The sequence below is a fragment of the Phyllostomus hastatus genome, unplaced genomic scaffold (genome assembly GCF_019186645.2).
Source record: "Phyllostomus hastatus isolate PE091 unplaced genomic scaffold, TTU_PhHast_1.1 phas_scaffold_501, whole genome shotgun sequence".
Lineage (NCBI taxonomy): Eukaryota > Metazoa > Chordata > Mammalia > Chiroptera > Phyllostomidae > Phyllostomus > Phyllostomus hastatus.
The window spans coordinates 27,830,710-27,846,393 of NW_025334033.1; the positions used below are offsets into that span (position 1 = coordinate 27,830,710).

Sequence of the window (15,684 nt, forward strand, 5' to 3'; positions counted from 1 at the left end):
TGATCATCTAAATCTTGGTAGTCTCTGACTGAAATGCCAATATGCGGACTTGCCTTTAGGAGAGGTCTTCTACTGAACTTTCTTGCTGCCCACAGCTCCACCTCTACGTTTATTTCATTGGCTTTAGGGGATGGGTCAGATGATGCTGAAGGAATTACTACCCATACTCATTTCCTGTGAGTCCAGAATAGCTTTAAAAAGAGTATTTTTTAAGAACCCAGTTTTTCAGTAGGTGGGCTTTTGGAAGACCAGGTGCACCACCCTCCTAGAAGCTGACAGTACATTTTTAACCCTGGGTCTCAGGCTGAAATTTCAAAGAAATGGTGGGAGTAAGGAAAATGGTTATGACCTGTTTCTCAGCAGTCTTGGGCAAAGAAAGTCATTGTAGTTTGGGCAGGGGCTTAGAGAAGCCACTCCATATATCTGCAGGGGATAAAGGAAACTAGTTTGAGGCTAGAGCTGGCTCATATTGGCTCACAAGAGTCAACTGTGTGCATCTCTTCCCAACTCTGAATTCAGGGATAACAGATTGGTAGCCCACAATTGGGAAATACTATAAACTGAGGTTTTGTTCTGAGACCCAATTGTTAGACATTTACCACCATACCACTGGGCAAAACATTCCACAGTCTGGCCCTGCTCGCTAACATCCTGTTCATACAACCAGTCTGCGTGAACTCCAGGCTCCGCCCAAAGCGAACAGTGCATCGTCCCCGGTAAACGCACTAGTTCTGTCCCTCTGCCCCTCCTATGGGTGACCAAACCTGGGAGGTGCTCCTGCTCTACCCTGGCTCCCTCCCTGCCCCTCCTCACATACTTCTCCCACACACAACACTGATTCAAGGTGATAACTTATCCCATTGACTTCGCTAGAATAGATATCTTGCTTGAACAGTCTTTGAGGGCTGTCTATATTACTCTCTTTATAGTTACTCACATCCTGTCTTGTGGCCCATCATTGCCCTGAATTTCTAATTGAACCATTTATTGTTATTGAACAGTTGGTATGACTTAAATAAATAAACATACACATTTTTACTGGACACATGAATGGTGGGCAGCAACTGTTGTCTCAAAAAAGTTCAATAATAGATGTCTTCTGCCCCAGGCTCAAGTTGCTCTGCCTCGTGTGGCCTCATGTGTCACTCTGAGTGTGGCCCTTTGCCATTACTGTGTCTGTCTCTAGTTCCTCACCTAATATCTTTCATAACAAGGGTGAAGAATAACCACTGGGTGACCTTAAGGAAAACCCTCCAGCCCTCCAGTTCCACAGTCGTTAAACTAGACCAGATGAACTGCAAAGGGCCTTCCCAAACTCTTACTCGGTGGCTTGATGTGTTGTTTCCACAAACCATAAGCTCCCTGGGGCAGGGTCTCGTCGGAGAGACAATCCAGTGTAAGGGAAACAGCACAGCCTTTGGTGTTGGCTGTATCTGAGTTTGAATCTCAGCTCCACCACCTAGAGGTCGTTTTGCCCTGAACAAAGCTCTTGATAGAGGAAATAATTAAAGGTGTTTCCTTAGGTAGTTTGAAGAGTAACTGGGATACTGCCTACAGAGCACAAGGCATAGACAGCACTTGGCACACAGCAAAGGTGCCCTGCCAGTGGGTCCTCTGCAGCATCATTCCTGCAGAGTGGTGGCAGAGCTGGTATGTGTGGCCCAAAAATCCGTCAGAGTGAATGATCTGACACATTCTGTCTTCCTTTTCGTTTAGACTGTGCCCTCCCGCCATTTGCAGGACCACTCCAACTCCCAAAACAGACAGACAGTGGTTCTCAATTCTCATTCCTTTCCCCTTTGCAAGGCTGTTTCTTTGTAAAACCCCAGCCTGCAGCCCAAGCACAACGAAGGGGTTTCTGGGGCCAAGGCCAAGGGAGAGAGAAGGAGAGGGAGAGAGAGCCACCAGCGCCCTGCTGCAGGTGGGGCTCCCAGGAGTAAAGAAAGGACAGGCATACAAAAGAGGTGAGTGGGAGGATCTGTCATCTGGCAGATAATTTCCTTTCTTCTTTCCAGGAAATTGAAAGCTACTCCAAAAAAAAGTTGAATTTACAGGAATGTAAGAGGGTGAGGTAATTTTAAGTGTTCATAACAAACACATCTAAGAGCAGGAGGTGGGACCAGCTCTGGGAGGTTTAACTCTGCAAAGGCTGCTAGCCCTACCTGGCCTTCCCAAGGCCCAGCAGGCCCTCAAAGCCAGCCCTGGCCCCTCCCTACCCTAATGCCCGGCAACACACTTCCTTCCCCACACCTTACGTTTCCAGGGGGTCTCCAAGGCATCATCTCTCAGCTCCGAGGCCACAGCCCCAGACGCGGGGCTTGTTACTGGGATTTCTTTACCTTTTGATCCCAGATTCTAAGCTGGGGGAGAAATAGGCCTAACACTCACCAACAAATTCTGGTGTGCCAAAAATGTTCTTAAATTCAACTCCATCTTCTATTTCATGAGCCAGGCCAAAGTCAATCAGCTTGATGTGTGGAATGGGAATATTCTTGTCTAACAACATAATGTTTTCTGGCTGGAGAACAAACACAGAAAGGAAGAAAAGATGGTAATTAAAGCCCTGTATTGTGTTTTTGCTTTGGGGCTGGGGTGGGGTTTGCCATTCCTTTTTTGGAGACTGAAACAACACGGACTCTCTCTTATTTGCCCATCCTCAGTCTTCTGCTGTGAACTCAAAACCAGGACAGCACCCAGGGCCAGGACTGGGTTCCACCAAACCTGTTGTTCCTGCTGCTCCCAGAAGAGCTGGAAACCGGCTTTAATCCCCTTTCTGTCCCTGAATGGCAGATGCCTTCAATGCAGTGCCTCTGTTTCCTCCTCTGCAGAAAGGCACCAGAGATACCTGCCTTTCCTATAAACAAAACCACTGCCTCTGTGAATGCGATGCAGGTGGGGGCTTCACAGCCAAGCCTCGGTTTACACTTGGTTTGGTGACCTTCCTCTTCCTGACCACCTCCTGCCCCTGGCCAGCCAGCTTCCTGTTGACAGGACTCTTCTTTAGACTATCCGGGTAGCTCGTGCTTCTCTGTGTGTTTCACTAATTTTGGCCCTCAGCAGGGCACAGGAAGAAATGCACCTGATTTCTAGGGAAAATACCAGTGGTCTGAGCTATTTCCAGCAAACTTCCAAATCTGACACAGAACCGTGTGGGTGTGTGGTGGTTGAGGAACAGCCCTCCCCTGGCCTCACACAGCCTGGGCGCCCAGTGAGGCTCTGACAGGATCCTCAGCCTTCTCTTCTCACTCCCACCCAACTGCTCCGAGCACCCAGTGGGCAAGCAGGTCCCTCTGCTTCACCCTCTTCCTTCCCACTCCCCACCACCATTCTCTGAGACTCCACTGAAAGTGGGATGTCCTGAAAACATACATCCACCAAAAAACTTGTACCCAAATGTCACGGCAGCATTTGCACTGGCCCCAAAGTGGACACAACACAAATGTCCATCACTTGATGAGTGGATAAACAAAATGTGGTGTATCCATACAATGGAATACTATTTGGTCCTAAAAAGGAATGAAGGCAAAGATAAAAACAAAAAGGGAGGCAGTGGCAATGGCAGGGGTAGTGATAGTGGTGTGAGTGCAGTGGCGTGGGGATTGGCGGCAGCAAGCACAGATGTGTGGCTCCCGAGGCTTCAGCAACAGCCCTGCCTGACACAGGGCAGTTGGCGTGGGGCTTGGGTGTGCAAGGCAGTGAGGAAGTGTCTTTTGCCAGCCCACCTTCTGTTGCTATTGCTGGGGCCACAGGGCTGCACCACTGGAGCCAGGAGGCGCCTCCATGCACCTCGATTCCCCCACCCGTGGTGGCAGCTCCCCCTCCCCGTTGGCGCGCACACCATGACAAAAGAAAGTTAAGAAATCCTTCAACCAGAGCCTGGCTGAGGGGAAGCTCTTCATCTACAACTGGACCACCGGAGAATTCACTGGGTTCTTGTCCTCACCTCAGCACTCATGCACTGGGCCATTTGGGCCATGTGCACCCACCTTTGGGCTCTGCCCTGCCCTGACTGGAGGAACACAGAGACCAGGGGCTCACTGCCATCAGTGCTTCCTGCTTCCCTCCCTGGCCACCAAGGTGTCTCAAGGCTGGCCAGGGATTTGGACCCCATATCTGAGGTTCCTTCTGCTTTCAAAAAGACTTCCTTCTTGCTATCCCAACCTCCACTAATAGCCTAATAATACCTAGGAGGCAACGCAGGGAATGATGTTCATCCAACTTCTGCCAAGGCAAGCAGTGCACTAGTGCACTCCGTTATCCTTGTGGCCACCCTGATGGTAGGTACTGTTCTCCACCCCATTTCACAGATGAGAAAACAGAGGCTCAGAGAACTAAAGCATTTGCCCAGGGTCCAACAACTCATAATAGTAGAGTCAGGATGGACTTTCCAGGCAGTCCGGGCCCCCTCTCTTCACTACATCACCCACTTTGGTCAAATATCTTCATTGGTCCCACTGACCATCGGAGAAAGCCCAAATGTCTTGTCTGATATTTGAGGCATCCGAGGCTCTGCACCGGCTGCCCCATGCTGCCTTCCCAGCCTCACAGCCCATCACTTGCCTGCACCTGCCCCTGTCCCTTCAGAGTGCTCCTACCACACCCAAACAACGCCTCAATGCCTTCCTTCACACCGGCTCTTCCCCTTGCCTGGAACACCTTGCCTATGCACCTTCACATTATCAGAGCCTGTTCCTGCATCCCTGCCTCCTTTTACTCCCTTCCTTTTCAATGAAATGTTCCCTGACCTTGCGCTCTAACCCCTTCAGTGCTGACCAGAGAGTGGTTCTGGTTGCAGGCTCTCTCTCATATTGTGATGCCGCTCTCCTGGATGACGGCCTCCCTGAGAAAATTCAAATCAGTGTCAAGGGTTCTGGCATCCCCTATGGTACCTTGCATCCTACATGTTTCATTAAAACTTGCTGATGTGAATTGAAAGAATTGGGGGCCAATGGTCTAGAAACACCTGAGGGCACCCGTCCCCACAGAGCTGCTATAGGGCTGGGCGAGGAGGGAAAGGGTCTCAGGGAGGGACCCCCAGGGTAGTAGCTCTCCCCGCAAAGTTGGGGGGACCGGTGCTCCCCCCAGGGTTTAGTCTAAGCTTCTTTGCTTCCCCCCTCCTCAAATAGGGTGGGGTGGTAGAAAAGAGCCCAGACCTGGGTGTTGAGAAACTCCTCTTTCAGCTCTACCACCCGAGGCTGTGTGAGGCTGTGTGAGCTTGAGAGCAGGCTACTTCCTGTCTCTGGCCTCAGCCCCCAACTCTAAGATAGACAGTGGATGATGTTCAAAGCCTTTTTGAGCTCTCGGTTCTGCAATTGCAAGGTGGCACAACCTCTTGTGCTGGCCGTGGGCCCACAGCCCAAGTTTCTACTGTGCTGGGCCCAAAGGCAGAACATGCAAAGGCTCAGGTCACCAGGCCCCAAGTCAGGAAGGAAGGACAGGCAGCTGCGACCACAGGCCTCTGGGCCCAAGCCAGACTGTCCTCTAGGGCAGTGCAATCCTATCCGTATTGTCTTGCCCCTGTCATTCTCCTCCAGCTTTATTTACTTCAACCAAATGCTTTACCCACATACCTGACATCATCACCAAAGCACGCCTGGAGGGAGGGCTCACAATCCCATAGGTGCCCATACACCTGCCACCAGGAGGTAAAAATGTCCTCACCTGCCAAAACAAACCCACCCAGCTCAGCCCACCAGGCAGCAGTGGGAGAGGCCAACGTGCCCCTTCACGTCCCAGTGGATCTGGACAGAGGTGCCTGCTGTGGTGCCAATCCGGCAGCTGGTCCTCCAGGTGGGACCTGTGTCAGTGGGTGATTTCCAGCACAGCGTGTCCAGGAGCCCCTGCAGGATGAAGGCGGCATCTGGGGGTGATGTCGAAACGTGTAAATGACCAGAGCTTAGACTCAGTCAGGTCTGGGTTCAAATCCCAGCTCTGCCACTCACAGGAAAACCTGGGCAAAGTCATTGGATCTCTTGGAGCCCTGGTTTCCCATCTGTATAATGGAACAATACCTGCTATGGCACAGAGTTGTTCTGAGGACTCAGAGATGGTCACATAAGGAGTGGTGCCCGCTGAGATTCAGAGAATGGTAGCTATGTCTGTTCTCCCCTTTCTGGGGTACAGTATTGACAACAGTCACCCCTGGGAACTTTCCCGAATCCCTGCCGCATCACCTGCATATGGCTGGAGAACATGCCCGTCACTGACCCACATCCTCCCTCACTCACCTTCTGCTCCCTCTTCCCACCCCTCTTCCCCCCAGACTCACAGCGCTGGGGCTGACCCCAGGTCATTTAGTCCTCTCATGTTGCAGAGCAGCCTGAGAAGTCAAGAATCCACCAAGGCTACTGATCTAGGAACAGAGTCCAAGTCTGCTGGGCCCTGGCCTAGTGTCCTCTCCAGGCACCCATGTGACTGCTTGTCACCAGAAAAGGCTGCTCAGCTCAGCAGAGCAGGAGCCTTGGGACGAGGAAGCTACCTGTGAACCTTTACTGGCAATGTCAAGCACGGCCCCAGATTATTCGGGAAATGCTGGGCAACCTGAGAAAGCAAGGCTGCTCACTGCCAGGCCTCTGTGGGCAGTTTTCCATGGGCTGCAGCTTACTCTCCTGGCTGGCACTCTGTAGATGACACTCCACCAGCCTCCAGTATCACCCAGGCCCCAGGCAAGTGTCCATCTCTGGCCAGCTCAGCTTCTGCTACAGCGGACTGGCTTCCTCATCACCCCCACACCCATCTGCAGGTCTCTCTGCTGGAATGCCTTCCTGACAAGCTTCTCCTCCCCCCTCACCACCCAGCTCCATCTCTTCCACACTGGAATGTGTTCTGTGACCCCTCCACTCCAACGCACGTAACTACTTGCTTCCACCCAAGGGCCGGTGTGGTAGCCTGACATGGCTCTGGCAGAGAACCAGCTGCATTAAAATTACTTCCTCTTGTGTCCTCTTCTCACTATACCAAAGCCCCACAAGGGGCGTAGGGACCTTCCTCTTATTTCCATTTCTACAAACAAGAGTGGCTGGCTTTTCGGTTCAGCAACTGTTCACTCAGTTCGCAGGCCAGCACTCAGTCCACTGAGCCACGCCAACCAGGGCCCAATGGCCTTGTTTGAACTGCGCTCATCTGTCAACTGCATCCACAGGTTGGCTGCTGATGCAAGACTTTGGGAAAAACGGAGGAAAGTGCTGTATGAAAATCACTTGGCTCTCTGGAATTTATAATAAAAAGTGTTGTATATTTTATTGTTTGTAAACTGTGTTACAAATATTTATACCAAACCATTCACAGTAAATGTGTGTGTGTGTACATTTGCTTTCCAGAGATCTGGCTGTTACCAGAATACCACTGCACAGAACCTCAGTCAGGTAGGTTACTGTCTATGTTTTCCACACAAGAAACTGAGGAACAGAGAAGGTAAGTAATGTATTCAAGGTCATACAGCTAATAAGTGGGGGAGCTAGGGTGCAGCTCAGGTCTCAGTGTCAGGGTACCTGCTCTGTCTACCACTTTCCACCACTTCCAGAATCAAGATTCTTTCACTCGTACTGAAATCGGCTGTAGTGAGAGGGCTGACAGTGGAGCTGTGGATAGAACTTTAAAAAGTACCGTTTGGCCCTGGCTGGTGAGGCTTGGTGGACTGAGTGCTGGCCTGGGAGCCAAGGGGTTGCTGGTTCAATTTCCAGTCAGAGCACATGCCCGGGTTGTAGGTGAGATCTTCAGTGGGGGGCGCATGAGCAGCAACCAGACATTGATGCTTCTCTTCCTCTTTCTCCCTCCCTTCCCCTCTCTAAAAATAAATAAATAAAATTTTTTAAAAATTAGAAAGTACTGTTTGAACATGTGATAGTCCGGTGGGGGGCAGGCCTAGCCAGGGAGTGGGGGCTGCAGACATCTGGGAGCAGCAAGAGGCTCTGAGCTCCTCACACTGGTGGCAAAGGCAATAAGGACAAAAGAGGAGAAGGGCGCTGCATTTTTGTCATGGGATCCTCATGTGTAAAACAGGGATCAGGAGCCACCTCCTCCAACCATATCAGCCTTACCCAGTGTCCTGCCACCCTGGCAGTCTGCATGGCCTGTCCGCTGGAAAATGCCACCTTATTCAGTCTCCCTTTAGATGTTTCCATGCCCACTGCCCGTTCTGAATTCTTTTGGAGACAAGAGAGAAATAGGGAGAAATGTGGCCTTATAGAGAGGCTAGTTAAAACTCACAGCCAGCGCTTGCAAGGAGGTTTAGAGCTGGCAGGGCCCTTACATAAACAGTTATCTCCCTGGTGCCTCGCCCCACTCCGGGGGGACAGGAAGCAAAGGCAGATTTATCTCCACACCCAAGATCTGGAAAGGTTAGAGACGTGACCTCCCCATAATTCCACAGCAGAGGTGAGGCTCAAATGCAGGCCCCCGCTCCCCGACGTTCTCCCTTTTCCCCTTTGCCACATGGCCTCCTGCTCTGTCTTTCAAGAGTCAGCTAGGCGATATATTGCTCCTCATTTCAACTCTTTTACGAATGGGTCTCCATCATTTAATTTTTGCCACATTTTGTTCTTTCCCTCAACCATTCAGTTCAGCATCCTCGGTTCACCTGTCCTCAGGTTACCCTAGGGTGGCCTCGAGAGAGTTGATGAAGCAGCCAGCATGCATTTCTAGGCTCCAGGCTTACAGTCTGGTGCAGGGCTGAGGTAGATGGGCCGATGGAGTACACTCTGAGACTGGGGCACAGGCTAAGCTTCGGGTGTGAAGAACTGGAAATAGGTCCATCCCTCAGAACACATTGAACGGGTAGGGAAGTCAGGAAAGACTTGTATAAAAGCTTCTATAGCAAAGTAAAATAGTTCAGGACATACATGAGCTGCTTGGGTGAGAATGTAAAGGAAGAAAGCAGGAGAGAAGATCGAGAAAGTAGTGTAGTTCTAAGTGCCTGGAAACACACACACACACCTGTTCATAAAAAGCTGGAGAATAATGATTGTTATGCTATTATTTTCTTATCATAGCATAAAAGACCATCAATTTCATTTTAAAATGTTGATGGGGTATCTTTGGTTCACTTCTTTCTAACATTGCTACTATAATCTCCAACTGGCTAATTTTCTCACATTCATCCTCTCCCCTCTGGGAGAACTCTTTTTCTAAATCAGAAATAGAATCATGTTTCTCCACCAATTAAAGGTCTGCTATAAATTATTGTTCCTTTTCTTAAGTGTGATGATGGTACTGTGGGTTGTTAGGAGACAGACCTTTATCTTGGGAGATACATATGGAAGAGTTTAGAGTGAAGTATCAGGAGGGCTAGTTTTTTCAAATGATACCGAAAGTTTAAAAAATCAGATATATGTGCATATATAATGCTCTTTATATAACATGTTTTTTTTTTAAAGACAGAAAGAGGTAAAGCGAGTGTGACCAAATGTTGAATTTAGGGGGAGAGTATCTACTATATTCTCTAATTTCTTCAAACATTTTGAAATGTTTTCCTAATAAAAACTTTAGAGGGAAAAAGCCCCCAGGACTGCCCGCCCGCACAGACCCCTTGGTCGGCCCTGCGCCTTTGCCATCTCACCTTGACCTGTCTCACAGTTAAATCTCCGTGGAAATAGTCTCATTCTTGTAAGTTCTACTCTCATTCAACTGCATGCATGTTTTATAGCAATTAATAACATGCAAATTAATCCACTTAATGTAAATAGTATAATTATAATTAAATATTCCTCATATCCAATGAGGAACAGTTCATTAGAAAGAGAAGACAATGTAACTGAGGAGTTAACTGCATAAAGAACAAGTGTGTACAACAGTGCAAACCTTCGAATTAGCCGCATATAAAAGGTGTAGCCCACAGGAGAATCTGCACTGCTCGAATCTGGTGAAATAAAAGCTGGTGACACCCAGCTTTGCTTAATGGTTCCTCACTGACTGAGCTCAAGTCCAAGCCCGGACATTTAATACCTGTGTGACCTTGAATGAGTTACTTAACCTGCCCTGAATCTCAACTGCCTTGTGTGTGAAAAAGTGGCCATACCTGGCACTTCAGTGCATGGCTGTGAATCACATGAGAGAAGAGATGTAAGCATGTACCTTCTAGAATGCACCATGTATATTAGAGCATTTATTAGTACCATTCTGTGAAAGCTCAAAGAGCAGACCCCACCACATCGTGAACAGAAGAGCAGCTCAAAGGGTGATCAGGGCTAGAGGAATCAAAGGTTTTGGAGTTATCGCTGCTTGACACTGTTTATATAAATCAGAAAGCGCCCCTTCAGAGTTTTTGGTTACGGGCTTGCATACAATTTCATTCAACTCTCATGTCTTACTCTTTTCGCTTAAAATACTAGTCAGACCTGAGGACTACCTTCCATTTCTGAATTCTCAAGTAGATTGGGTTAAGGCAGTCGGGGAGGGTGGGGGCACACCCTTACTCAGGGAGGAAACTCCTAACTCCAAAATAAACAGAAAACCACACAAAATGCCCTTTACAAGGCCTCTATTTGGGTTGGGATTATATACGAGGGCGAGGTCCCTGGGTGGAACTGAGCCCCAATCTCTGCTAACCCATCCTGAGGAAGGCGTGTCTGAAGCCACATCAGGTGCTACCCAGTACTGAGCAGCGGTCAGCCCTCGTGTCCCTCCCGTCTGCACGCACACAGGCGTTCGCCTGCTTCCCACACCGGCAGGCCTCTCTGTGGCGAATCCACACCCCACTCCAGGATGGTTTTCACCCTGCCGAGGCAGAGAGCTTGCCCCCTGGAAGTGAGCATTTCTCGGGTTAGCTTTTATTTTAGGTGGCTACCTCCCACTAGATGGTGGGCCCTTGGGAAGCGGATGCCATATCCCGTTGATGTTTGTCACTCTACCCTCTGGCCTAAAGTAGTCCCTCAACAAATGTTCACGTCACTGAATCAAAATCTGCCTGCGACCTCTTTGCTTTTTCCAGTTGACATAAAAGGGCCTTAGCCATCCATGCATGCATTTGGTCTCACTAAGGCTTTCATTCATTCACTCACTCACTTGCTCCACACTGAGTAACCTGTCATGTGTCAGTCACTGCGCTAGACACAAGCAGCAGAAAGTGATTCACAGTGACAAATGCTCTCAGCAGTAGTCTGTACAAAGGGCAACAGAAGCAGAGAGGAGGGTTAGTTCTCAGTTATGCTTTGGGAGGTGACAGGGAGGGGAAAGGCTTCCCAGCGGAAATGATGTTTCTGCTGGGCCTTGAAGGATAAGTGGAAGTCCACAAGCACAGAAAAGGAATAGCAGCATCCCGGATGGGAACAGCAGGAACAGAGGAGGAGAAAGGCCAGAATGGTATCTGTGATCTGCCTGGCTGGGACTAATGTCTGGGAGTAGGGAAAGGTGGACGAGGCCAGAATCAAGGCAAAGGCAGCGTAAGAAAGGCCTGAGAGCCACACTGAGAATGCACGTGGGTGATAAGGATTCATCAGATTTCTAGGCAACAGCATGCCATGATCAGTTTACCAGGACTGCTTATCAGTGTTACTGTGTCCATTCATCTGCTTCCTGCCACGGAGCTGGGAGCATGTCACAAGCAGGGACAGAGGCTCACCGTCCCCCGTACAATGGCTGACTTAGGAATAGAAGTTATTTGTATTCTGAAAGCAGGCCAGAAAGCTGACCCTCCTCCATCACCTGCTCCTTCAGGCTGGAAAGCAAGAGTGGAGAACAGGTCATGGGTAGGAGCGTGGACACCACATGGGTAGTCTGGCTCGCTTGGTGAGGCAGAATAAAAGAGGAGAGGAAAACAGAGACCCCTCATTGAGAATGAAGACCAAGAATAAAATTATATTCATACCAAATGAATTTGATAAGATGGGCGACAACCTAGAACCGAGAAGTCCCCTCTGAGCTGGGTCTTCTCTGTGTGATCCCCTCCAGCTGGTGGAAAGTGTCAGCCAGGGGCCACCCATACCCCCATTCTGGCTCCAGGAAGTGTCTACCCAATCAGGGGGTCATCCCGCTGAGGTCCCCCTATTTATCACTTCCCGAAGTTGTCCAGCTGGACCCAGGCCAAGGGACCCACTGGTGGCAAGTCAGAAGACTCAGAGTCCACACATAACTCTAAGGAGAGAAGGCTGGGGTGGGTGTTAGCTGAATCTTCACCCTGCACGCATCCAGGAGAAATCCAGTCCATCTCCAGATTGTGGAAAACATCCAGATTGAGCCCAGGAGCCAGTGAAGATCCTGCACCAGCAGTTCCACCCGGCAGCCAATCAGCTCTCGGATGGGCGATGGAGAATGGCACTGGCAGGGTTTGTCTTCCCAGTCAATTGGGGCCCAAAACACTGTAACAGGAGTTGTATTTTCCCCCTCTATTCTGCTGAGGGAAATAACACCACCAGCTATGATTACAGAGCACCTATTTGGTATTCCACACTTCACGCTGCTTCTCTGTAGCCCTTACAACAGCTCTGCCAGGCAGGTATCATTGTTTGCACGGAAGCTAGAAAACTTAGGTTCAGTTGTATCCTGGTACATGGTAGAGGGAGATGCAAACACTGACCTAGCTAACTCCAGCTGCCATAGAAGCAAACCACACAGCACAGGCCTGCTGAGTTCATGGGCCCCGCAGGCCTTCACAACCCCTCCTACCTCTACCAGGCCCGTTTCCAGATGTCCCCAACCTTTTTGGCACCAGGGACCTGTTTCATAAAAGGCAATTTTTCCACAGACCAGGATGAGGGGCTGGTTTCTGGATGATTCAAGGGCATTGCATTCAAGCTCACCTCCTGCTGTGCAGCCCCATTCCTAACAGACCTGGACCGGTACCAGTCCGAGGCCCAGAGGTTGGGCACCCCCACATTAGAGAACAGGCGAAGGAGCCCATTTTGAAGCTGGTCTGCTGGAGCCAGCACAGACATGAAAAACAAGCTAATTGCCCACAGTCTTGCAGGGAAGGAGGCACAGATATAATCCAGGTAGAGCATTTCCTGCTTGGTGCATTTCCACACTGAGGTGCAAGGGGCTGCCCAGGCCATACCCTCTCCAGTGGCCCCAACTTTTTACCTCCTGAGACTTAAGTGAAGCTCTGTAAGAAGTCTTCTGTTGGAGGATTTCAATATACTGTGACAATGACAATCGGCATAAGGAGAAGAGACACACAGCAGGTCGCTTCCCAATGTAGAGTAAGCATGGGGGTGAGATCCATGTCCCAGAACTGAGCCCCCGCTCTGACACAGTTGCTGTCAGGCCATGGGCATGCTGTGGCCTCGGGACCTGTCCCCCAAGTCAGAACTCAGGTGTCACCCTGGGCTCTGCCGTCTCCTTCATCTCCCGAATCTAATCAGGCTCCCAATCAATCCTCGGATCAACCTCTGAAGCAGGTCTTAAATCTGTCTCCTCCTCAAGTTAGTTTGATAGTTGTTATGCCTCACCTGATTAATGCACTAACCTCCTAGCTGGGACCCCAACCTTCAGGCTGCCACCGTTCTACCCACCCTCTGGCCAGAAGGACCCTTTCTGAAACACACACCTGCTTACCTCACCTCCATGCTCACCTGGCCCCCAGTATCCCTCAGGGTAAAGTTCCACCTCCTTGGCTGAGCTCCCACACCCTCTTGACTTCTCCAGCCCAGCCATTCAGCATATTCACCCTTTGTCGGTACTTCCCTGAATGCACTGTGCTACTTGGGGCCATGTACACTGCTGGCCTCTTCCTAAGAAGACCCTTCCCCTCTCATAATGCCTGCCCAGCCTTCAAAACTCAACTCAGATACCACCTTCTCCAGGAAGCCCTCTCGAATGCCCCAGTCTGGTTTAGGTGCCCCTCCTATAGACTCCCTAGCCCTGCTGTGCTTCCCTCTGTCACAGCACTTAGAATTGTTGATCTTTCTTTTCTGTCTTCTGCACTAAGTTCACTGGAGAAGAGGAACTAAGCCTAAACAGGGCCTCGGTTTATTCTGTGTCTGTAGCAATACCCAGCACAGTGCTTGAAACACAACAGGAGTTTCTGGGTAGGAAAATTAGTAAACAGGTCCCTCGGATCATGGGTTAGAGATCTTTATGCTTTGGGTGCCTGAACAGGCTCATCTATCTATGCAAAGGAGCTCAGTAACTACGGGAAATGATCATTTCACTTTGACCACACTCTTGCTTTAAAGTCCTGTGTGGTCACAGTGAACCTTCTTGACCCTGAAGAACAGCTACCACAAATGATCAGTGGGTCCTGGAAGCAGTGTGATGGCCACAGTATGGGGCGGGCTGGGGGAGGGAGGCCAGTGATCCCAGATACAACTTCTGGTTAAGGGATGCTGGAGCGCCAGCCCACCTCAGCCGTCCCCTCTGAAGTCTTCTAGTTTGCTTCCTCGGCAGTTAGCTCTTGCTTACTGAAAAGTCCAGTCTTGTTAAATGTGTTTGGTTTTGAGTTTCCTGTCATTGGCCTACTTATTTAAAAATTACACCCCACCTGTTCCTCAAAGAGGTAAGGAACATGTGGTCTGATTAAGAGGTTCCTTGCAGTCTACTCTGTGAAGAAACTCTAATATGACAAATGAAACTGGGGAGGTGGACGCTTTCCGTGGCATCGCTTCTTTCCTGGGAGCTCAGAGTGTTCAACTGTGAGATGAGGGAGGAGGGCCATGTGGGCACTGACCCCCCTTGGCAATGACATCGGAAGAGACTAGGTCCATTCTTCCTAAATCAGTTCTTTTCCCTAACCAGCCCCCGCCCCCACTGACCTTGAGATCAAAGTGAGCAATTTTCTTGGCATGAAGGTAGTTCACCCCATCCAGGATCTGCTTAATGAAGCTGGTGGCCTCTTCCTCACTCAGCGACTCCTTCTGGGCCAGAAAGTCAAATAGTTCTCCTCCGGAGACTCTGCAAGACAGCGCAGGAGGGCCCGGTCAGCCCTATGCGTCCTGAGGCCGGGCGAAAGCTGTGCAGTCCCCAAGCCTGGCCCCTGGGCGCCCTGTGTGGCAGGATCCCTCGCGCCTCTCTGGGGCTCTGTGCAGCCAGCACGAGGCGCTGACTTTGTTTCTGTTTGCTGTGTTTATCCCTTCGGGTCACAGCGGCAAGAACTATCCTGAGGGTGTCACCAGAATGCCCCAGGCTCACAATCTAGACCCAGGTCCCTGGTTGCCATGGGCGTCACCTCTCCCCACATGTGCCTGAGGTGGCAGAGGACAGAAACAAGAGTTGTAGGATGACAAAGAATGACATACGCTGGGCCAGAAACTGGAGGTCTGGGTTCCCGTCTAGTCTTGCCACTGGCCTTGGACAACCCACTGACGGCCTCCACACAGGCCTGCTTCCGCACCTGCGAAATGAGCCCGCTGAGCAAGGGGGCTGCTACAGCCCCTTTCTTCGATTTTATAAAAGATGGCCTACTTTAAACATAAAGACTCATTAACGATATTCATCTTTAAAAACTATAAAATACTACTTTTGTCCTCACAGTCCACACTCTTGCACCTTATAGTAGCTGTGACAGGAATGGAGACCCACAGAGCAAAGAGAATCTCCCCTGTAAATACTAGTTCACAGTTTTATCTGAATTACAGATTTAGGACTGCCGGATAAAACAGGAGGTTTTTATTTGCTAAATCTGGCAACCCTCTGACAGATGGTAGGGTATCCAGTCAGCAGGTGCTTCTCTGGGGCAGGGACAGAGCCAAGGGTAACCCCAGGAAAAGGTCTCAGGAAGGGATCTGGGCCAAGCAGTCCGGGAATTCAGGATCA

General features: G+C 50.1%; 1 protein-coding gene across 2 annotated transcripts in view; it reads right to left on the reverse strand.

Moving 5' to 3' along the window:
- Positions 1-15,684, reverse strand: part of DAPK2 (death associated protein kinase 2) — a 107,926-nt gene that overhangs the window by 23,295 nt on the left and 68,947 nt on the right. For both annotated transcript variants that reach the window (XM_045823675.1, XM_045823674.1), the window contains exons 4-5: positions 14,685-14,823; positions 2,389-2,518 (exon numbers count right to left, since the gene is read on the reverse strand). In XM_045823675.1, coding sequence (XP_045679631.1) covers positions 2,389-2,518; positions 14,685-14,823 — 269 coding nt within the window. The remainder of the gene's footprint in view (positions 1-2,388; positions 2,519-14,684; positions 14,824-15,684) is intronic.